Source organism: Syngnathoides biaculeatus, chromosome 10 (genome assembly GCF_019802595.1).
Source record: "Syngnathoides biaculeatus isolate LvHL_M chromosome 10, ASM1980259v1, whole genome shotgun sequence".
Taxonomy (NCBI): domain Eukaryota; kingdom Metazoa; phylum Chordata; class Actinopteri; order Syngnathiformes; family Syngnathidae; genus Syngnathoides; species Syngnathoides biaculeatus.
The window spans coordinates 9,104,235-9,129,174 of NC_084649.1; the positions used below are offsets into that span (position 1 = coordinate 9,104,235).

At 41.5% G+C, this 24,940-nt stretch overlaps 1 protein-coding gene across 1 annotated transcript; it reads right to left on the bottom strand.

Moving 5' to 3' along the window:
- Positions 1-319: 319 nt before the first annotated feature.
- Positions 320-24,867, bottom strand: LOC133507112 (RNA-binding protein Musashi homolog 1-like). Its single transcript, XM_061831793.1, has 14 exons — positions 24,724-24,867; positions 24,233-24,273; positions 23,625-23,706; positions 23,423-23,507; positions 16,137-16,178; positions 15,626-15,718; positions 9,756-9,804; positions 8,841-8,923; positions 7,951-8,068; positions 7,152-7,232; positions 6,504-6,560; positions 5,718-5,774; positions 4,084-4,238; positions 320-2,561 (listed from the first exon to the last, which is right to left on the bottom strand). Exons 1-14 carry the CDS (start codon positions 24,786-24,788, stop codon positions 2,520-2,522), a joined length of 1,050 nt encoding a protein of 349 aa, XP_061687777.1. The 5' UTR covers positions 24,789-24,867; the 3' UTR covers positions 320-2,519.
- Positions 24,868-24,940: the final 73 nt, after the last annotated feature.

Sequence of the window (24,940 nt, forward strand, 5' to 3'; positions counted from 1 at the left end):
TGACATGAAAAGGTCTTTAAAGTCTTGCCTTGGCGATTGTAGCCCTCTTCTAACATTAAACGTGAGAAGAGAGACTGCAAGGAAGACTGAGCAGAGGGGGTTGAGGATCACTGACCCTATTGGCCTCCATCCAGCAAAGAGAGATCCAACTGTTTCCGAGACCGGCACCTCACACAAAGCATCCACAGCACAGATAAATAACCACCCCTGTTGGTACGGTGGGGTAGTGTCTCCCTCACCATTAAAAGGCCGCATTTTTTGGGTAAGGATCATGGTTTCAGGAAAAACTGAGGGGGGGAGGGGAAAAATCACACTGACATACACTTTAGAATAATTTATTAGCATTTTAAAAATTGGAATTCTCAAGGGGGGTGGGTATGAGAGAAGAAATGCTGTAAAGCTTGGCAGGGGCCATCCCTAATCTTTCTGACCTCATGTAAGGCGCTACAAGCTCAATTCAAAGTAATGGCCCTTTTCCTGACATGAACACAAGACAATTTCATCATTGAAATCAATAAACTGTACAAGGGGAACAAGGTCTCAACACAGAAAAATAGAATTTTTATCTGAAAATAAAGTCTTAATGCCGCAAAATTATCCACACCCTGTCTGCTTTTACCAATAATAGCACTATTTTCATTTGTAAGGTACAAAATAACTTATTGCTTTATTGTAAGTTAAAAAGTTACAGTGTATGTGTCCAGTAGTAGTTTTGTGTCATGTCCCAGATGGGCGGACAAGAGGAACGACTGGCTGGATGAGGACGTGGCTTCAAGTGTCTTGCTATGCTCAACATGAAACAAGGCTGAACAAACAGTTCACTTGTTTTTTCCGTTTTCTTTTTTTTTCACGTTGCATTTGTTCCAGCGTTCAACTTTGCCTTCCAGCCAGCGTTAGTCTCCGCCGAGAGCCTTTATCAGAGCTGACTGGGACCAGACCCTGTTACATTTCATGTTCCCTGCCCAAACCCCCTCTACCCAAAATTACACGGAGCAGCAACTGTATATAATCAACAATTATGTGGAGGAGCACATAGCCATGAATACAAAACAGGAGATGTGAGCAAAGTAGTGGAGAGCAGTGAACAAAATGGAACAGGGAGATCATATCAGTACCGAGTACAGGCAGCAGTAAAGCTCCATCAGTTGCCAAAAGTAATTCCATATCATACGTTGATGTAAGCGCACTAATACTCACTAACACACATTCAGTCGCATTCACATGCACCCTCAATAGTGATAAGACAACAGAACATTATTGTGATGTTTTCTACATTTTGTTTCTCAGAGAATGTCCTTCATTTAGTTTCACGGTGCCTCACCGTGTAAACACATAAAAAGGAATAAAAAAATGAACAAAACAATTGAAGTGATGGCAAAAAAAATCCCAAAAAGTCAAGTTAGCCCCCCCGGCCCCACCCCCTCACCAAGCCCTGATTTCTCCGGTTTGAGTTTGAAACTACTCTATCAACATAGTCCATCATCTTAAGCTAGAGTAGTTTTTCACGCAGATGCAAGAAATCAGGTTCACCACCATTCAAACAAAGAAAAAATACATAGCTGCTGGTTCCAGAAAAGCATTAAAAATGTGATGACATTGTAAAAGAACATGGATGCCAGACAAACTCCAGGAAGTCATCTGTCTTATCGTCAACAGTGCCACACTGCTTCAATGCTGGAGAGGAATACTCAATCATGTACACAGGAGCCTTATGTTTACGCTTGTGTAATAAGCAGTGAAATGACCACATATCATTTCATAAAGATGTCTTTCAATGAAATAGAAGCTGATCCTCTCCAAGCCAACCAAATTACATGCCAGCTGCTTCAGTAGTCCCTCACCCGGCCTGCCTCTTCATCCAAAAATCTATGTACAATATCTTACAGGAAGACATAAAAACATTGCTTTAAAACCAATAACAGAATAAAATACCTCACAGATTATCATATTATGTCAATATTAATAACATTATTACAAAGGTTTGTTTTAAAGTCTATCAAAATATACATTTTTTTTCTGTTTCCATGATGCTTAGAAAAATGACTTGTTGTTGGGTTTGTTCTTTGTATGTTAAAAAGGGTTTCTAAAGAAAACACCTTTGTGCCTGGTGTGTTTTATCAGAAACATCTTTCAAGGATTTCATGATGCAATATAACACAGTGAGATACAGTAAAAATTTGAAGAAAATAGTCCTCTCTGGCCTTGTCAAAAAAAATGACAGTTTCACCAGAGCCTTTTTTTTTTGCAGTTTTCTGAGTTTCCAAAGAAAGTAATGGGTATTTGTGGGGTCTAATGAAGATCCATGAGAACACACTGGGGTATATTATGTTCATGTGAGATTAGTACAGCAAAAACAAAGTTTAGTTCTTTTAAAAAGATATTCAGTCGGTGGGTGGAGCCACAGGACAGCCAGCCAGAGTTGCAGCCAGCCAATCAGGTTGTGCCGCCAATGGGCACTCAGCATTTGATTGGCTCATCAGCAGAAAAGAAGCCCCCAAATAGCTACGACCTGAGTCATCTCAGTGGTAGCCATTGGTGAACGCAGTAGCAATCAGAGGACCCTGGGGATGCACACAACAGACTCAATATAGTACAAAACGTTTCGCTTCACAAATAAACATGATTCGTGCATGTACAGTAGATATAAAAAACTGTACTCTCCTCCATTGAACTGCCAGGTTTTTTGTGTGGTAAAAAAAATGAGACCAAGCTAAATCATTTGAAAAGTTTTTCCACTATCAAAACTGTTTTCTAATTTATTCTTGGCTATTCTGGCTGCCACGCTCCTCTAGCGTCTGCTAAAAAAAATCGATTTGAAATGTGTGCTGTCTGATAATGTTGTGTGCTCTCTTTGCGGCACAGCTGCCATATATGTGGTGTGAAGGCTACTCCACAGATGTTTTGTGCAGTTTTAATGACACACTGGAGAGCCTTGCTGTCCTGTATACAGAGGAATCCTTCCCATAACCATACTCCGATGGAATTGGTCCGTGTTCCAGTTTCCACTGTGCATCTGTAGACGTTGCTGAGCAGTTTCCACATTTTCTCTGCTTCCTCAAGAACCAGTCATAGTTAGAGCCTTCCTAACAATGCCCTGTGTGTTGTGGGTCCATGTGAGGTCATTGTTGGTGTAGCTTCCAAGGAGTTTGAAGGTTTTCACCCTCTGTCCCCGGGTCCCACTGATGACTGCTCTTTCCTCCTCGTAGACCTGCTAATCATCTCTTTAGCCTTCGCAGCTAAAAAGACAAATAAATATCGTGGCACCAGGACACCAGCTGAGCCACCTGATTTCTGTCTCTTCTCCAGAGACAGGTGATCAGGCTAATGACTGTCCAATCATCTGTAAACTTGGTGGTGGATTTGAAACATGTGGCCAGAGATGAAGGATAGTGTTCTCCCCTGTCAGAGGTCTGTGATGTGATAGAGGCCCTGGCATATGTTGTAGTATCCCTCTGTCGCTTGGCTTCTCTGATGGAGCTACGTAGGTTGTGTCGGGCTTTTTTGTGGTGCTCATTATCAAGAAAGGTAAATGCAACAGAGCCTCCATGCGGCATGGTTCATATGCATATGGAAAAATGTGTTGTGGTCCGATCGAAACAAAGGTTGACAATTTTGGCCACAATTCCAAAAGGTATGTTTGGTGCAAACACAACACTCATCATCACTAATTTACTCAAGGTGGTTGGACTCATAGGCAGTGCCATCAAACTTGTGTGGGGTGATCTTTTGTGGGCTGAAGAAGAGTGGGCAAATATTGCCAAATCAAGCTGTGCCATGATGAGAAGACTGCTTTAATAAAAGCAAAAGGTACTCCAACAGAGTATGGTATTACTTTGAGTTTGTGCATAAGATGTTATTCTATGTTTATTTTTTTTATTTTCCCCCTTAAAACATTCCTTTGAATTGTTTTTTTTTTTCAAATTATTTTTCAAGGTCCTGCTAAGGGAGGACAAAGTATTGAAAGGTTTTATCTTGGTGTTTTATTTTACAAAAACCTGCATAATGAACAAGGCTGTGTACTGTATGTGTGGACTTTTTATATCCACTGTAATGAAGGGTGTGGAGGCAGAATTACAAACATACCCCGAGACCATGGCCGAACCCTGTGCTGGGGGCAGGGCTCGCCGCGCTGATGTAGCCGCTTACTCCTGAGTCCTGATTTGCTGCAGCGTACAAATCAGCCATTGGTCCAGGGCTGCTGGTGCTCAGAAATCCAGCTGCGCGAGAAGGGGTGGCACCTAGACAGTAGAGGACATGGGTCAAACTTGAACAGTCTACTGCACACATCTAGACATATTTCTTTCAATGCAGGCCTTTACCCATGCTAGTGGATGGACATATAGTGCCACTAGAAAGTATTCCCACCCCATCATGTTTCCTCATTTTGCTGTTATAGACTTATTCTAAAGCTGATTTTAGTATATTGTTCTCTTTTTAATCCAAATAAAATATCCCACAATGATAAACTAAAACCAAAATGTCAAACAGTTGTGCAAATGAATTAAAATTTTAAATATGAAAACATAATAGGTACATAAGTATTCATGCCCCTGGTTTAATATTTTGGCGAAGCATGTTTGGTAGTAATCACAGCCTTAAACCTTCATGTGTATGGCTCTCCAAGCTTGGCACATCGGTTTTAAGGCATTTGTCTTCTCTGTAGATCATCTCAAGGTCAGTCCGGTTGGATAGGCAGCATTGGTGGGGACCCACTTTTATGTCTTTGCAGAGATCTTCGATTTGGATTCTGTCTGGGCTTTGGGTGGGCCACACAAGGACATTCACAGGCTCTCTGCTGAAGCCGCTCCTTTATTATCTTAGCTGTGTACTTTTGGGTCATTATCGTGTTAGATGGTGAGTCGACGCCCTAGTCTGACTGCCACAGAACTCTCTATATTATCAGACTAGTCGCCCAGTTCCTGCGGCAGAAAAACAGTCCCACGGCATGATACTGCAGTCAACATACTTCACAGTAGCGATGGTGTTAGTCAAGGGATGACCAGTGCTTCTTCTTCTCTAGATATGACACTTGCAATTCAGGTCAAAAAGATCCATTTCTATGGCTTCCCTCTGGCCACTCTACCATAAAGGGCATGAGAACACTGGAGCTCCCCCTTAGTGACCAGAGGGTTCTTGTTCACCTCTCAGGTTGGCTGGACAGCCAGATCTCGATAGGGTCCCCGTGGTTCCAAGCTTCTGCCATTTCTGAATAATCGAGACCAAAGTGCTTTTCTGGACCTTCATTGCTGCTGAAATTCTTTTATATCCTTCGCCAGATTTCTGCCTTGAGACAATCCGGTCTAGATGATTCCTTTAAAACTTTGTTGCTTGGTTTCTGCTATGATATGATATGCACTGGCAACTATGAGACATTATATTGACAAGTTTGTGCCATCCCAAATCATGTTCAGTCAACTGAATTTACCTTGGGCAGACTCCATTCAAGTTCTAGAAGCATCTCAAAGATGATCAGTGGAAAACATGCACCTGAGCTTTTAAGTTGGAGTGTCAAAGCAATGGCTGTGAATACTTACTGGATGTACGTGTTATGTTTGAATGTTTGCATCTTTTTTAATTACACAAATGTCTGAACATATATTTTAACTTAGTCATTATGGGATATTTTTTTTTTTAAAGAACACTAAATCTGTAATGGAATATGTGAAGGAGTGAGAATACTTTCTGGTGGCACTGTACATTTTCTGTCATATACACACCTCTAACAACTGCTGCTGCTGCTGCTGCCATTGGTCCATAAGCAGTTAAGGGAATGGCTAAAGGTAACAAAAATACAGATTTTACTCCGCAAAAAAAAGCTAAAACATCTTCTCCAATATTAAACAATCAGCAGATTTAAATCCCACATGAAAATTGTGACACCTGTTGAATAAAGTAAAAACATCTTTCTGTTTCTTAAAACACCGGAACAATGAAAAGGAGGATGTGGTTTAAAAGTGAAAGTACACGTTTTGCTCACAAGGGGGCATTAAGAAAAGCACCACAGTAGTCTACTGTAATGTAGGGAATTTTTTTTGTGAATCTATTTAGACACTTATCAAAGGGATGAAGTTTCCAAAAACAATCAACATCTTACACAAACGTCATCATTGTTGTTTCACATGGGGAGATATTTAGGATGAGATGCTTCTCTCTCATAACTAATATCACAGCTAGCTACTAAGCATGGATTTGCCCATAGGCAGAATAGTACACACTTTAGTCCTTTGAAATGAAATTAAAAACTGAAATGAATTATAAAATGTAAAATATACATAGCTCTGTGGAGCTTTTCGTGCATACCAAGCACAACATACCAAAATCTCCAACTCGTTCCCTAATACATTCATCAAATGTACAAGAGGGGTAAAATAGGACCCTACAAACTTGTCAGAGTGATACCAAATTGATGCTTCATCACTAGTTTTATGAATGTTCTCAGTCAGCATTCAGTCAAATGTTTGGATTTGACTTTAGCCTGTTGAATATATTCGGTACCCACTGACCTGTCAGCTCAGGGGGGTGGGAAGATGTCAGGAGGGGGGTCCTCTCTAAATGGAATTCTAGAAACAGAGAAGGTCAAGAGAGAGTGCTCTGTAAATGCAGCCACCATTCACAAGTCACACACTACAGAACCACATAACAGACAATTAGCCACAGCGGGACACTAACATGAAGGCAAGAGCACAGAGCGTAACATTTTCACGTGAAAACATCTATTGTGGGGGGGAAAGGCAGGAAGGTGGGATCAGAGGAAGAGGAGGCGCCATTCAGCAAAGGACACAAGGTTACATAAGGAATTCAAATAAACAGACCTAAAAATTTGAGCAGATCTGAGAGAAACTCAACCATTGAGATTTCAAGACATTTAAAAAATAATACTTTTAATGATGTCAAAAAAGTGACAATAAAGTCACCATTACCAATAATAGTCATCAAACTCTGCTGGATGCACGTTTGTATTAAACTGGAGCATGTGTGTGCGTGTGTGGGTGTGTGTGCACACGCACGTCCATGGCCTTTGTAGTTCCAACACTTTCATGGCCTCTGCACTCTCTGCAGCTGAATCAACTACATGCCACAACCCGCATCCTTTGGCTTTTCTTCTTGGCAACTCACCTGAACAAAGTCTAAAAGGGTGTACACACACTCACCTGGGAACTGGTAGGCGTAACCAGGCGCAATTCCAGAGTAACTACGGCTGGTGTAGGTGGTGGTCTGGAAGCCTGGGTAGCCTGTCAGCAAAAACAAAACGCTGAATAATAGTAAGCTAATAGCAACATAACATAACATCAATCTTTTATACTAATCCTGCTGGCCAAACCGCAGCTTTGTCCACTAGAGGGACCCAAACAACTGCTAATTATTTTTAGTCACGTGTCATTCTCTGTCCCATGTGCAACCTCGAAGTGCATTGTTTTGTTTGAATTTTTCCTCATAGGTTAAAAACATAAAACAATGCGTAAAATGTAGAGTTTACTGTTTTCGTTGTAAAAAAGGATTTCAATAACAGATGTGTACACCTGCACAGACCAAGACTGGTGAGCACATCTGCCTCACAGTTATGAGGATAGGTTCAAATCTTCGCCTATGTGGAGTTTGCATGTTCTCACTATGCCTGTGTGGGTTTTCTCAGGGTACTCCGGTTCCTCCCACAACCCCAAACCATGCATGGTAGGTTGATTGGCAACTCTAAACTGTCCATTGGTGTTAGAGCGAATGATTGTTTATATTTGTTTATATGTGCCCTGCTATTGGCTGCCCCACCTCACCGTGGACCCAGCCTCTCACCCGAAGATAGCTGAGACAGGTCCAGCACGCATGCAATCCTAGTAAGATTAAGCAGTACGGAAAATAAATAGATAGATTTGTACCCTGTGTTGAATCATTAAAAAAAAAAAATTGGTCACAGACACTGTAAGTGCAAAACATATTCATTGTTATAAGTTTTACCAAGCATGCCAATGCCCAGCATGAAGGCATCCATCCCATAGGGCATCACTCTGGATCGACCTCTGGCCGAGCTTGTAGGTGTCATCACCTCCTTTGGCTGAGCTTTCTTACACTCTACCTATAGTAAACAGTGAATGTAAATTCAGCAGTGCTAAAATAATTTAGTCCAAAATCAACCTAGTTCAGAAAATCTGCACATCACAAAATAAGTCTTCCAAACAAACATTTTCACATACCCAAGTTTTATAATCTACCCAGATCAAAAAAAAGCAAAACCTGCCATTACAAGTATAAAATTAACATTTTGTCTGGTATCTGTGTTTATAATTATTTTCTGTTGCGTGATGTGGGTTTATTTAGCTAATTGGTAAGGCCAACAGTAAAATACACCTACTGTACATACATATACTGTACAGTGCTATACAGTGCAGTGCCCTTCCAGACTACTGCAAACTAGCGTACTGTAATTCATATTGCTATATTAATACCTCATTGACAGCGTGTATCAAAACCAATTCTTTAAAAAAAAAAAAAAAGCACGAGCAGGATTATTATCTAGTTAGAATAACGAAAAAGGACTTATATCAGTTCTAATTAAAGAGTGTAGTTGTACCTAATGTTGTGGGTTCTTTTGAAATGTGTTTAGGTGCGTTATTATTGAGCTTGCCTGGGTCCCCGTAGCTCAGTGGTTAGAGCACTGGTTTGGTAAACCAGGGGTTGTGGGTTCATATCCCACTGGGGCCTCCACTCCCTGAGAAGGGTTGTGTCAGGAAGGGCATCTGGTGTAAAAATTGTGCCAAACATATATATACGTTCATCTGAGATGATACGCTGTGGCAACCCCCAAAAGGGACAAGCCGGAAGAAACACACATTGTTGAGCTTGCCTACCATTTTATTGTTGATCTCGTGGAAATGAATCTCACACACTTTCTCAACCACGTCTTCATTCTCAAAGGTGACAAAGCCAAATCCTGGAAGACACAAAAACATTGTTGCAATATCCTATTGTGTGGTTTTAATAAATAAATGAATAGATAGATAGATAGATAGATATAGATAGATAGATAGATAGATAGATAGATAGATAGATAGATATAGATAGATAGATAGATGGTGAAATTGGAGACATCAACAACTTTTATTTTACATAGGCCTCCCCAAGATATGAGAATCAAGTTTCATTTTGACATTGTTAAATAATTTAAGTCTGATGAGCAAATCGAACACATTTGTACATGAAATGGGACCCAATCTTGCTTGCAAGGACGAACAAGACGATTATAGACTGATAACATCCAGACAGAAATAGATTGGCCAGGAGTGATGGCCATCTATTAAACCTGTCCTCACCCTTCATCACAGCTCTTTTCTAAGGCAAGGAGGCAGCAACATGAAACCAACGTCACGTTGCTTCCTCTGTTAATCAGCTGTTGTTGATATGGTGGTTCTTCCACACCTGAATTAACCTCTACCGGCCACACCCCCTTTTCCCCACCCGACCTCCTTGTTTCTTTCCTTTCCTTCCCCCATATTCCTCACTCATCTCATTAGGTTCCATCCTATCCTGGAACCATTCTGACCCTTTATTGTGACCCTCAGCAGGCGCAGCACTCCATTCTCGCTGGGAGAGGACAGAGATAAATGAAGCGGGGCGGAGGCACATGTAAAAGGCACACGAATATGACTAGAGATTTTTTTTCCCCCGTCCTGTCTATTCTCCCCCTTGAGGACATCTAATAAGGTCCAATACCCCAATTACTTTAATTTGTATCCGTGTGCGTGTGTGATACTCCATGTACGCACCTCTGTGTCTGTTGGTTGTTTTGTCGAACATAAGCATGGCATCGTCAACCTGGCGAGAACAAAAACAAAGACATGGATGGGCTTCGACATCAACACACACACATCATTACACAGCATGGGGTGCTATTGTCCCTCTTTAGCATTAGAGCAAGAGGGGAAAACAGATGGACAGGGTGGAGGGACAAGGAGGGGTGACAGGTGACAAAGGAGAAAAGACAGAATGAGTTCCAAAAAAAGTGACCGCTATGTGTGAGTAACTTGAAATCCACACTCTTTCCGCGACAATCTGGAAGAACCACAAACAATAATGAGACATTTCATAAAATTCTTCTTTCTTTTACACTCATTTGTTCACTTGCTGCTTGTATTTCTCCACAAAGTTTCCTATTGCCTTGGAGACGTTGTAAAGAATTTCAATTAGAAGAACACACCTCCCCCAACCTCATTTCAAAAGAGGGAAAAGGGGAGAGAAAATGAGAAACTGTAATGCTCAATAACACGGGGATCAAAAGAGGAGAAAGTTTTGACTGAACATGGAAAATTTGCTGACAAACACTTTGCATCTGAAAGAGAGTGAACAAACGTGAACAAGGGGCTTTGTCAACACGCACTCCTTTTCTTCTCCTCCTACTTTCCTATTCGCAGTCCCTCCAACTGCCCTATTCATATTCCACCTCCTCCCCCTTTCTACCACTACCCAAAAAACCTCCTTCCAGCCCTCCTACCCCCACCCCCCTTCCCCCTGCCACCATTGAGCTTGCCCTTTGCTGGCAGGAAAGTTTTGAAGCTTCTCCTCAAGCTCTGACAACGTCGGGACCACGCTTGTATTCGTCTTAAACATGTCTTACACTAAGTGGTTTCTTGTTTTTACAATAACCAAAGAAAAGTCTCACAACTATTTTAAAATGCTGATGACATGCCCTTAGAAACACGTAATCATTTTGTACGGAATTTTGGATGCAAAAAAGATAGTTCTGAAAATTGAGGTCTAGGTTTACAATTCACACATGGAAGGGGTGTGTTTTGAGTATCCAGGTGAAAATGTGCCGTCACATTACAGTCAAAACAGCTATGGCAGAAGACTGCACATTAATAATATTTGTGCTTCCAATGCATCGAAAGCAAAGTGTACATTTTTATTGCATGACCACTGTGTCCAGAGCAGTGGCATTGGTTACAGTATCCAAACTGAGGGCGTAGTGTTTCTTGACTAAGTGCCATCAATCTGCTATTGGAATGATAACCATGAGTGTTTCAGTTGTTTTTGTAGGTCAATGTCAACTGAAATAATTTTTCAACAATGTCATCCATTGACGATAATGCAAAGACTGACCATGTAGTAGTCACATGGCAACACAGATGGAGAATGAGTAAATATCTATTTTCATTAAGCTACAGCAGCACTGAAACTCAAACCAGAGTGTAATGTGAGTGGCAGAGGTCTCAGGATGACCAGGCTATGTGATTTCTCACCCTTACTTGAGATGATGAACACACTCCCCACTTGCGATTGAGCCTGCGTTTGTATCTGCATTTGTCCCAACACAATTGAAAAGGTTTGCAAGCTAGATGTGGTGATGGCGGAAATGGAGGAAACCAAGGTTGTTACTGCAGTCTCCATGACCCTTTTGACTCCCATCCATCTCAATATATGGCACTCCCCCACCCCCACTAACACACACACTGCCCCCTCCTCCTGCAGTCCTTCATTGAGTTTATTCTGTCCTCCACTACTCTCCAACTATTCCAAACTCAATGACACAGCAGAGAAACAGGGAGCAGGGCAGTAAGTAGACAGCTGCAAGTCATGTTCTCATAAGACTAGAGTTACATGAGCAGTGAAAGGCCATGTTAGCATCAGAAACATTTATGCTAGGTTAGCATGGTAAACACATTTGTCAAGTCAAGTGGAGACTGGATTCTTCACGTCTACAGAAGGCACAGCCTGAGATGTAAGCAAAAACATGACGATATTTAATTTATTTTATTTTACTTGAATTTATCCGATAGCACACCACTGAATCCCCAAAGAAGACAATGATGCACTACTATCTCATTTAAAGGAACTTGTCACGTGTATGATCTTATGCTGCTGTCACACACCAGTTCCTTGCCCTTGCCAAACCGAATAAGAAGACGATTGCCAATGTTCACTACCCAGGGTGTCGTTACTACTACTGAGTGTTGCACCACCATCATTTTTCTGAAAAAGATCGAGACGTGACCAGATGGGGTCACCTTAAACATAGCACATTGATTTTTTAGATGCAGCTACTTGTGTGAAGAAAAAGCATTTAACATAGTAGATTATGAAGGATGGAGTTCACATTTTCCCCCCTGCTTTCTCACATCTCCCGCTTTCATCCTTGTGCTCTCTCACCGGACAGCTCTCTAAACAGGCCAGCAGACAAAGTGTTCAGTCAAGCCTCCTAATTGCTGGCTCACATGGGTGAGTGGAGTCCCAACTTTTCCCGTCTGCCTTCCATGCTGCATTTTTTTTTTTTTTTTTATCTTTGCCACCCTGTTCTCCATCGAAAACTAATGTGTATCCAGGGTTTATTTTTTAACTGCCTTTGCTTCTACTCAAGGATTTTAGCAGTCATTTTGCCTCTTTGGCGCTTTAAACAGCTCAGAGATGGATGATGAAAAGCCAGATACAGGGTTTTTCTATGGACCATAAATGAGTATATGAAATGCTAATTTTCAAATTACTTGTGAATTTCAGTTTAAAACAAATCTAAGATCACATAGCCGGCCTTGGCAAAAGGAAGGGATGTGGTCACAACTCTCCTTTGGGTCTAAGCAGATTATAGAGGGCCTTCACCTTGGGATTCAGACTTAAGTCTCACACAAACATTGCAGGTACATGACCACTACAGTACAGGCCAGAAGAGTAGCTCACATTTGTTCAACATTGAAACCACAAACAAACTTACACATTGGCTCAGTGAAAAATGTCTGACATATTAGATGAATGGCAATTTCCCTCTACTCTGATGAAGCAGCATAGCATAGATGTGCTTTCAGAAATATGCTTTTTTTATTTTACAAAACTTCAATATGCATCAGAGTTGCAGAAAATGCAGTGCATTCTGTGTTTTCTTTCTGAGGCGGTGCCACAGTATGAAAATAAACAGGACACTGAGTCCTACTCCATCCCAACCTGCACCTTGTAACCAGGGCTCAGATAATAAACAAGAAATACCTCCCGCTCAGCAGGAATGCACTGTGGGATTGGCGCTACGCATGATACAGCTTCAGTCTCATGTCTCCAAACAGTCCAAATATTCCCTTATTCTGTGGAGTCAGGGCTATCTTTGATATGAAAGTGTGTAACCACCAGGGAAAAGTGATTCGCCTCAGAGCTACAGACATTATGGTGAACAGTCAAAGAAACCATAACACACGACGCAAGCGCCTGTAAAATGAGCTCGCACGTCACACGTAATCCAGCTCGACTAATTTTTAAGGTTTTCAAGACAACAATCTAGTATAAAAGATTTTTTTTAATAACTGCAAAATCAGCTGAAAATACTCTCATTTGTATGCCACGCCACTAGTGGGCAATATGTTTTAAAGAGAACCCCATAAGAGTGTCTCTTTGTCCTCTCAGGTTATCCAAAACTGTCTTTTGATTATCCTCTTTGTTTGCATGTCAACAACCTACAAAAAACTACAATGTTTTCTTAAAGGTTTCATGATAAAATTAAAGCTCAATGACTCGAAGAATATTATAGTCCTTACTTTATTCGCAGTTTCATTTTGTTTTTGCAGTCATGGATCACGGTTGTAAATGGCTACAGCCCTCCAACGAGATTTCTGCAGAAGGAGGCTTCCGATAGCCAAGCCCAAGGAGCTACTCATAGTAGCAATACAACCAAAGTTAGAAAGGATTCAACCACGGCAGAATGAATTGGAGAAAGTTGATACAATACATCTTAGCAAAAGATGAGCTTTTTGGCTAGCCAGTGAGTTAGCAAGTTAACTAGAAAGGAAGCAGGTGGGTCCTCGCCAGCGAGGATTTACAGCACGGATTGAGGTAGAAACCAACCCGGGTTCTACTGTAAGCATGTTATGGGGATGGATCCATTTTAAACTAACGTGAAAATTTTTTGCCAAGAGAGAGAAGCGTGAACCAAAATCTGCCAGTGTACTCTGTTTTCAAGGTTTCAAATAATCAAATTGTTTTTTTTTTTTCATTTTTTTGATTTTTTTTAATGACTATTAGTATGGCTTATTATTTTGGAATAGTACAAGGAGTAATGATTTGATTTTGATTCAAAAGCCCTTTGTTACCGTCAGGGCCCTACCCAAAACATATTTTGAAAACGCTTCATGTGCATAAGTGAGATGTAAAATTTGACATGTAATGACTGCAACAGGATAGCCACATAAATAGCTTGATGTCAGTGTGGAAATCAGCACAAGAAAAATAAAAAAAATAACAACAGCTAGCAATGCTGCATGATGCCATTCATAATAATGATAATCTCTGTACTGAAAATTCCCTTTTCCACCATAATCCACAGTATATTTTTAATGATGCTTTTTGCATTGTTTCACTTTAACTATAACATTAAGTGAAAATACTATACACTTTCATCAGGACCCCAGAGACCTTATATTGGAAAGCAGTACTGTCCAAGTTGGATATTTTAGCAACCTTTACAAACGTGTACCCTACGGAACTGAACAAAACTGCTTCATGGTAAAAAGGCTTTAGACGTCTTCCTTTGAATCAAATCAGTGCCTTAAATACACTTAAGAGCCCTGACTCATAGGCCAAGTGAGACAAACAACATACAGTATAAGGCCTACAGCACACAGCAATGTCCAATTCTGGATTCTTCTGCAGACATTTGACAACAGAACTCCAATTACATTTGTTGGATCACTGGCTGCTAGTTGTGCCCTCTTCGTCTACACAAATGTATGCAAGCTCACCTCTCCTCAAAACCAAAACTGTGCCACTGTCACAAACGCTTTTTTCCATTCATACAAATACACACTTCTCAACAAAAAAAAAACCACTGGATTACTGTGGGACAATGGACAAAAGCAGGTCACCACAGTACCAAGCTATGGGACTTGATCTGTGTGTGTGTGTGTGGGGGGGGGGGGTGTAGTCCTGATTTTTGGGGTAAAATGCGATGGATATATGACGTAGTGTGTGCATATATGTGTGTGTCGGGGGAGGGCAGCTGTTGCATTTAACATAGTTAATAGAGAAAAAGCCTGAACTACTTAAAGAATCTCAGGCCCACGCCGCCATCTCAATTATGCTAAGCTAAAAGGTAAGCTTGTATTGCACGCAGACCGGATACTTTGGTCCATTTATATGGCCCATCAGATTGATGATTTCCCCCCTTTCAAACTCACATTTCTTCCTCACTATCCCAACATTCCTCCTTTTCTCTGCCCTTCAACCCTTCCGAGTTCCCCTCCCTCTCACTCGATGGGGGGTTGCTTCTTCCCTTTCAGTCCCCCGCCATCGCCCACACCCTTCCCCTCCCCTCACTGTTTTCCCCCCTTTTCCTCCATCTCCCGAGCCATGCATCTGTCTCCACAGTGTGCGTTTGCCTTGCACCAAATTTCATTCAAATAATCAGCACACTGAATGAGATAGGAGTAAAAATTGCCCAAGATAAGACAATTAACTATATCGAACCCACTACACATTGAACATATTCCCTCTCTCTTTTTTTATTTGACAGACATCTACAGATGGAAGAAAAGGGAGGTGAAAAATCTAACGTGAATATAATTTTTTGTGGTTATTGAAAATGTCAAACATATAAATAGCGCCAAACAAGGATGTCATCCATCACAGGTGTACACTCTATAATTTGAAAAACTTCTTCCCAGTTTACCTTTCCAAATTGTTCAAAGTATTGCTTCACATCTTCAATGGTGGTGTTGACCGACAGTCCTCCGACAAAGATCTTCTTTGTCCGGGTGACCAACTAGAACCACAGAAAAAGAGGAAACCATTGTTTTTATCACTTATCATGTGACGTTTCTACCCTTTTATTTACTAATCAAATTTCAATTTCTGAGAACTCTTCTTCACATCCGGGCTAAATGTGCAAAATTTTCAAGTGTGTGTGAACAGGTGAATACATGCTGTGTGTGTCCATTCATGTAAGAGCACAAATATGTCAGTGTGTGTGTGTGTGTGTGTGTGGGGAGGGGGGGGTCGAGGCGCGTAGCTGATGGTCAGGCTGGGGGAGGAGGGGTCGGGGCGACAGGGTCACAGTGTCAGGCTGGTCAAGTAGACTGCTGCGCCTTTTCAGTCATGTGACCGACGCTAATCTTAACCAACAAGAGCTGAGTGATTATGGGTGAAACATTGCGTCACTTCACCTTTCCATGTGCACTCACCTTTGGCTGAGCACGGCGGGGAAAAGCCACTTTTGGGTCGATCTGTTGGAGAGACATGAGGAAAAATATAATGTAGTCATTCATAGACAAATAAGAGCCAAGTCTTATTGCTTTTTAAAAGTATTGATTGCAGTGTCGACGTATTAGTAAACTGTGAAAGCTATGGTTCTACATAAGCAGCATACTAGTCCCTTTGATGCTTTGATGCTTTCTATTGGCTAAAATTCTTTACACTGTCATTATTTGACAACTATCGTCCTGTCGTCATTTGCAGAAAAAAATGTGATGCTAACTTCCATAACTGACCTTATTCTTTACCTCTCCTGACATTGATTTCCTCATACTGCAAATAATCTACTGTTTTAAAATAGCAACCTTAAGTCAAAAGTCATTAAAACAAGCAGAGACTTATTTTACGTGTAATAAATAATTCTGGCATTTCATTCAGTCCACTGACATGTTTTTTAATAGTATTTATTCCTAAAATTGTTCATCAATTATATGGGAGTTGGAAAGTGTAGTGCTAGCAGTTCAAATAGAGAAAATATACTGTAAATCCAAATTGCTATTCACAGCTTGGCCACATTTAAGACAAAGTGATGTGTATTTGTTGAATGGATATCTTCTGTTTGGAAACTACACAAGAAAGCTGTGAAAAAATAAAATAATAAATGGAAAAAATATTCTGCAAATTATTTCATATTTTATATTTTCATTCATAACCCTGAAAATGTTGAGGAAATTCAATCCGTTACACACTTCCAGAAGGATCTGGGTAACTTCAAACATTTTTGCAAAATTACTGTATGCAACCTTTCAGTCTTAAAGAAAATGAAAATGTACATTTTCTTTTAATTAAAGTTTCCATGTGCCCTGAATATAAAAATGAATTTGTCCTCTAAGAATGATCACTATCCCAAGAAACATGTTGTAGTTAAGTCAGTGAGCACATACAATATGAAGGGCAACACATCCAGAAATAGAATATATGCTAATGCTCAAGCATCTATAGTAGACCCTTGTTGATGCAAGACCCTCAAACATCCAAACACAGGGGCGGGTTTAACAACAAAGACATTAGGGTAGGAATACTTTGTATTAACTGTTTATATTATTTTCTATTAGCGTAACAATAAACAAATGCATCTTTCACGTTGACGAGATGAGTAAGGTGTTCTGGCACCTAAAATGAATATGCATGTACCATTCAGATTTTAAGAAAGATTGTTCACAGTAACAAATCCAGACAGGATTAACAAGATTTGATGTATCCGTATTTCGCCCCCGTGGAATGTCTGAGGAGTGGTCAAGGTTATAGATAAAATTAGAAGCAAATGAGTTTTGAATGAGCTGGCCTACAATAATGCTAAATATGCAAAGCCAGTCTGGCATTTCAAATTTGTGTGGAATCTTGTGTTATTCTCACTCAAGCCAACAAGAGACGAATTTTAGGTCACAGAACCTTGTAGTGTATTAAGGTCTTAGGCTTCCATCTTTGTTCTAATAATTGGATGTGTGAAGGGAAAACCCCTCGTGTCTCACACAGGCGTTGATATTATATTGGCAAGCAAAAGGAGCCTATCAACCAGCGAGACAACATGCACTCGAAAAGTGAGCAATGTGCATGATACAAGAGCGAGCAAGCCTTCCTTCAATATTCAAACTATCTAGTCGTCTCCCTCCTGTGATAATTCCCAGCTTCTGATGACAACTCTTCAGACCACAATATCCTTGGAGGACCTTTAAGTGTCTGCGGCCGCTTGGAGAGCACAAGGCTGGGTAACTACCATGCAGCAGCAGTGCCCTTGGGAGGGATTGCTGGTGACTTTGCAGCAAGTAGGACAAAGACAAGAAGCGTTGTCACCTACAGCTGGTCCGAACCTGGAGACAGCATATACATACCAAGGTGACAAGGACACGCAAAAAAAAACGATTGGCAGAAGAACGCAGGGACAAGAAGTGACCACACGACATTCCTTTCAGGATTTTGATCTCCTATTTAATATAGGATTACCAGCTCAAAGATTGTAGGTGCCAATTAACTCATCACCTTTCGATAGATGTTTTCACTAAATTAAGCATTCTGCTTGATGCGAATGGTTTGGAAAAAATGCCGCAAATTGACTATTTATCTTAGAGCAAAGCTTTTGACGTGTAACATGATAACAGAATAAGTAAAGTGTGTTTATGGGAGTACAAGCCAAGAAGTTCCCAAATGGAAGAGACACGGCTCACGCCGCAGTGTTTTTAAAGGCACTGATGCGATTTGTATCCAACTTATTGGAGTGTGGAGGATGGATGAGGATAGATAAAAGAGGGAAAATAGACCCCATTTTTTAAATTGAAATATCACAGGGATAGTTACATTACAACTTTTTAATGCAATAATAACATACAGGTCTAGGAATGAAATGTCACGTTTTCCTGTTCGGGATGGACTAAATTTATCCTATTTAAAATCAATGACAAATTCATGTATTTATTTTAATAGGATGGGAAAATCTTTCTCTGAATGTACTTTCGTGACAGTGTTGTATCAAGCAGAATGGTGGATATAGTTTAAATGATGAGGAACTCTTGAAAACAACCTAGAATACAATGGTTATCATCTATGACTAGGTTAGGCCTAATGCATCTTATTGTACTGCTACTATGGCTACAGTCATGCCATGCTGTTAAAAAATCATTCCACTTCAGCGAGAAAACAGAATGTATCTTACATGTAATTTCTACAACTGGCCGTACTCAGAGGAAGGCTATGATAAATGAAAACTACAGCATCTATTAAGGCTGCTGGATTAGCCTTGAGGAAGACAGACGGGCCGCAAAAGCACAAGTAAAATGGCTTAGCCAGGTCACTGTTTGCAACACTCAGAAATAACTCTTCACATCTTCAATAGAGAGGCTTGACATTTGAGAAGTCTCGCGACTATGTAACAGTCAACTAGTGAAAATGTGTCTAATCGTGGACAATGTGTTGAAGAAGGCAATTCTTCCTTTACGAGAGTTATAACTGAGTGTTCTCGTAATGCTCTGACTAACACTCTGCTTCATATCACCCAACCTGTGCTCCAGCTATGCAGCAAAGTGACAGCAATATGATTTTTTTTTTCTACAGTCTACAGCCAATAGTCACCTCACATGGTCCAGTGTGATAACCGGTGTAAAAGACTGGAAAAAATGCAAAAATATATATATGTGTGTATATATATGTCAAAACAATACATAAAACACCTGAGGAACCCCCCTCCTCCTCCGAAAAAAGAAAAATTAAATCATGTAGCCTAACGGGTAAAATTAAGAGGGGGCGGGAGAAAAGAAGAAAATACACAAGGAGAAAGAGATAACATTAATTTGGAAAACAGAGTCGGCTCATGAGAAAGTGGGCCTGCCCAGTGTAGCGGTGCCCAACGAGGCCGTCCCAGCAGGCACCCCCTCTGATTTCATTAATTAACAGGACAAAGAGTACAAAACAGATGGGCCCGTAGAGGAACTGGGGCTCCCATGCTACCCCCACAGCCCCACTTAATAAATATACACATGTACAGGAGCATCCTCATAATGTCATACCAACAGAAGTCTAACGCACATACCCATACTTTTGACTAGCTCAATACTGTACATCCAAATGTATACTGTGAACAACCTGCTACTGCCTTGCAAAAAAAATAAAAATAAAAAAATAAAAAAAAACAAAGGCAAACAGAAGGTACCAGTGACTGTGGCGTTTATCACATTCAAATAAACAAAAGCTCTGAGCACAATAAGAGTAAAGTATAGAGAGAAACTTAGTTTAGACTCAGCGGGGTCAGTCTGCACATCTCAACACTGGCACAAGTAATTAGTTAACGAAGCTTACTAATAAGGACCCCCAATTCCAAATTTACCAAACCAAACCCCTATGCCCTTGTAAGCCAGTGAGAGCTTTGCTTTGCTAGGCCGGGTAATCAGGCGTGTATTCTAATAGTGGCGTGCACATGTAGTGTCTGGATCCACCTTCAGAACCAGCCCAGGCTTTATCCGCAGATCTGAGGCCGTGCATGGAACTCAGAAGCCCAATCCAGTTTGTTTCTTTCAATCCGATTAGTTGCTTTTCAGATCTATACTAATTACAGCAATCCTCCCACCCTCCTCTTCTCTTCCACCTTCTCCATCCCTCTTGTTCATGTCCTGACCACGTCAGCATTAACTGCTAATCTCCAGTAGAACTTGGGCCAACAGCCAACATCTATCTACTAACCTGGTGTTAGACCACTCTGGAGGTTCAGTGAGAGAGAGAGAGAGAGAGAGAGAGAGAGAGAGAGAGAGAGAGAGAGAGAGAGAGAGAGAGAGAGAGAATTTGATCTGCCGCCCATATATATATATATATATATATATATATATATATATATATATATATATATATATATAAAACAAAACTGCACCTTAAGTGAATTAAAGGTCCAAAAAGTCATGTAGTTTTGCATACTATACTTGAAATCCATTTGAATACTTCAAATCAGTTTGTGGATCACAGACACCAAGATTCTTTTGCTGTTGTTGTTAACATCCATCCATTTCCTGAGCCGCTTATCCTCACGAGGGAGTGCTGGAGCCAATCCAAGCGCTCCACAGACAGGAGGCAGGGTACCCCCTGAACTAGTTGCCAGCCAATCACAGGGCACATGGAGACAGACAACAGTCGCACTCACAATGACACCTCGGGGCAATTTAGAGTGTCTAATTAATGTTGCATGTTTTTGGGATGTGGAAGGAATCTGGTGTGCCCGGAGAAAACCCACGCAGGCACGGGGAGAACATGCAAACTCCACACAGGCCGGTCTGGGAATGAACCTGGAACCTCAGAGCTGTGAAGTCAACGCTCTAACTAGTTGCGCCTCCGTGCTGCCTGTTGTTAACTTCACAAGAGTAATATATTTCAACATATTTCAGTGCCATTCCAGTTTTACCCATTTACTGACTAAAACTCAGTGTCTCATAAATTTTGCATCATAAATAAATTTGTGACCAGGCAGTTACTAGATAATGTCTGCTGTAATATTTATCAGAATTACACAAAATGTGTTTTGCAGTAATAGGCATTAATGACCATTTTTATCTTTCAAACATACTTTAGAAGATGACTATTAGTAGTATCACAATGGAATCTAAAATAGTGACAACTAAATCCACGTGTAGGCAAAGTGGAGGAAAAAACACTGATCTCACCCTTTCTCCTTCCCCTAACTGCTTCCAGTGAAGGATTTCTCCCGAGAAAACAAATACCAGTTGTGCCCTTCTCCTGTGTCCAGAAAACAGCACGCTACTGCCCTAAGGCCAATTTCTGTCCTGGCAGGAAATCTAACCAGCAACAACCTCATTCTAAAAACAAAACATTTGTTGACGTTTTACAGTAGTTTCGATGCTCAGAATCAGAATTTGACCTGCCGCCCATCTTCTAATGCACTGGTGAATGTAACGAAACTGTAAATGTTTAATACCAGATGTGTCTGCAGTGTTACGGACCTTGCACCTGCAGTTTACTTACACAGGCCACAGTACTGCGTCGATGTATTCTATCCTGGTCATGTTTTGTATCTAAAAGCATATTTTCTCACGCACCAAAGATTTGGCTTCAGTTGTAAATGGCCACGCTTCAAATAATTTTCCCGTTCCAGGAAGGAATGTTTGTCTCTCATGTAATTCCTATGAAATTACGCAGGGCTGTCTGGTCTTGAAGCACGCATACACGTCATATAAAATGTGAATATTCATACCGTGTCTACAATAAATTCTAGTTTATGTCTTATTTATATGTACAGTAGTTCTAATAATAGTGAAGCCATAACATCCCTGTCATAATTGACAGTATTTAAATATGCTTTGCGAATTTGGAATTTTCATAAAACACCAATTAACAAAAACACAAATTAAACCAAATGAAGTCCAAAATGGCACTTGTCGTCTTTGTTCCAAGCGTTTTTTCAGATAATCACACAGTTGCTTGCTTAACCAATTTAAGGATGTGTAAGTCACAAATGTTTTGGTCTAGCATTTTTAATATATTTTGGTTTACAACAGGACAAGGCCTAACAGGAGTAGCAAGTGTCGGCGAGACTGCGCTTTTAAAAGTTTCCTCATCCAAGCAAGCATCCACATCACAAGAATACACACGCGGACGAGCTCTCAAATAGTAGTTAGATATTTGAAATAAAACTTTACAATTGCTTAGAATTTGATTCCACATTATGAGGAAAACACTATTTTGTCAGAGGAATTCCCAGTAGAGGATTCCCATAGTTCTGCAATTTAATTCAAATATTTTCAACTATTTCGATATCTTCAATTCACAAATTGGCTAACTAACAAGAAGTGTAATTATTCTGTGTTTGTCCTTCCACAGCATACGACTATGTCTACTCGTACTACAACTCCACACACACACGGTTAGTCTTAAATGAATGCAAAATAGCTGAGAAGTTGTTATGGTGACATAAATCCCAACAGGCTGTGTACTTACAGCACTGTCTCTAGTGGCTGGCGTCACCCCCGGCAACAGGCTTGCTCCAACAACTAACCAACACTACCTTTCTCCACCCCTGGGCCCAAACTGTGCCACTCATTTTCACTCTCAAATCATCCTATTGTTACGTGTGTGCATGTGCTTAGGAAAGGCCAAAAGCTGACAACATCCCATCTACATAAGCAAGACAGCAACATTCACACCCTCATAGAGATTTAAATGGAAGTGTCACAGCATCACACATGTAGGTTGTGTGTGACACATTTCTGAACACTGTTGAGTGCCCACATGTTACATGTGTAGGAGGGGAAATTACATGAACAGTGTCAGTAATTAAGACTAAACTAGCAGGCATTCACGAGCGTCCCTCCTAACATTCACAACAGTCACTGTAGAGCCGTTTTCCTTTCTGGAGATTTTTTTTCCCCTCCCTCATTGAGGACCACAAGAAAACTTTCTACCGAAGAAAAAGTCTGCATAGCATAAACACCAAGAGGGTTTTGCAGGGGGCTCTGACCCCATTCAGGTCCCCCAGGTAACCATGGCAATGAGGACCAAGAAAGAACGCTTTCATGTTGGCGCCGTGAACCAGGATTTGCAGGGGGAAATGAGCACGAAGAGAGGGGATGAAGAGGGAGAGAGGGGGGTGCTGCTCCAAAACATACTCAGCAACTTTACAAGCCATACGGTGGGTGGCTAGATACACTGGGGGGGGGGCATGTAACACACATCAGGAAAAGTTCTAATTTTGAATGGCACCATAAGAAAAAGAGGTGGGGCTCACTGTTTTGGAGTCCAGCTCGTGTCTGTTTTGGGCCAGCACCTTTTCCACACCGGCCTGGTCCGCATATGTGACGAACCCAAACCCCCTGGGAGGGATAATAAAGAACATAGCCTAAAGTTGAATCTCCCACATACACACACAAATGCATGAAGAGAACATGCATGGGTCCAATCTGATGATTCCATGATGGGATCCTGCTTACCTCGACCTCTTGGTGACGGGATCGCGCATCACCATACACTCCTTCACCTCTCCAAATTTGCAGAAGTAATCCTTCAAGCCCTCTGCAATACAACAATCATTTTGCTTGTGAGAGGGTGGGATGGGCAAAAAACCATTGGGCATATTGCAGCTCTTTCAGGACCAACATAACCAATACTGCGCTTGACGTTAATTGTTGTTTAGACACCATTGCAGTCAGTATGATAATAAGATGGGTGGGGGGAGGGGGGTGCATAGTGGCGGGAATAAACTGTGCTGCGCGCATGGCTCCTACGAGGGTGCACGGAGAACTGCAGTAAGCAAAACAACACGCCAGCGTGGCCATCAATGTGTAAACTTGCGATCATTACACGTTCGAGGTTGCGTTTGAGAGGGAAAAGGAAACACAAGTCGCTCGCTGTGTCTGGATGTGTTTTGCAGCGTTAATCTCTCCTCGCGTCTCGGCAAGACTAAATCCTAAAAGCTGATCCTCATTGAAGAGAAAGGCACACGTTGAAGTATGTGCAGTTTATTTGCAACTCCGCGGTATACGCGCACACATAGGATCGCTCTGTGTGTGCGTCGAAAGTAGCGTGCGGGACATCTCACCTTGTGTCGTCTGCCAACTCAAACCCCCGATGAACATTTTGCTGAATGGGAAAAACAAGCAGTAAGTCACACAGGCATACACGCGTGTTCAGCAAAAGCACAACACAGCGGCGATAGAGAGAGTGAAAAGTGGGGTCGGTGCGTGCGATACAGCATCATTAAAGTGAGACGAAAGCATCGGCCATGTTGCGAAGTCACCAATGGGCCAGCGGGGCCGTTATAATCCCCAAGAGGACGAAAAGGGTGACTTAAAAGGGAGCGAATTTTTCCGTTCACGGTGCAGAAGTTGGAGCAAAATGTGGCCTGCCCGTGGTACATGGATGTGGAAATGAAAAGAGAGCTTCTCCTCCATCCCACACACACACACACACACACACACACGGCGTGCTTGTCTTTTGTCTCGGCTCCGCTCCCGTACTCAACTCAACTTAAAAGTCCAAGGTGAACTCGAACCGGGACGAACAGGCCCGGCGAAGGCGGAGGCACTTTACCAGGGGTCGTGGGGGGAGTTGTCCGTGACGGACGACAGGCTGCTCGGGCTCCCTTCCGTATCCATGCCGCTCTCCGCTGCTGTATTCCCGCACTGAGAGGAGGCGAAGAGAGCCAGTGAAGCTCCGCCGCTTGCTGCTCCAGACTCAGGGGCGGGCAAAACCGAGGGGAGGGGAGGGGAGGGGAGGGGAGGGAAGGTGGAGGTGGGGGTGGTGGTGG

Excerpts from the sequence above, each read along its gene's own strand:
- LOC133507112 (XM_061831793.1), bottom strand. The coding sequence starts at position 24,788 with ATGGATACGGAAGGGAGCCCGAGCAGCCTGTCGTCCGTCACGGACAAC. Across the intron at positions 24,274-24,723 it reads AACTCCCCCCACGACCCCTG|CAAAATGTTCATCGGGGGTT; the intron begins GTAAAGTGCCTC and ends TTTCCCATTCAG. Across the intron at positions 8,924-9,755 it reads AACAACCAACAGACACAGAG|GATTTGGCTTTGTCACCTTT; the intron begins GTGCGTACATGG and ends TGTGTCTTCCAG.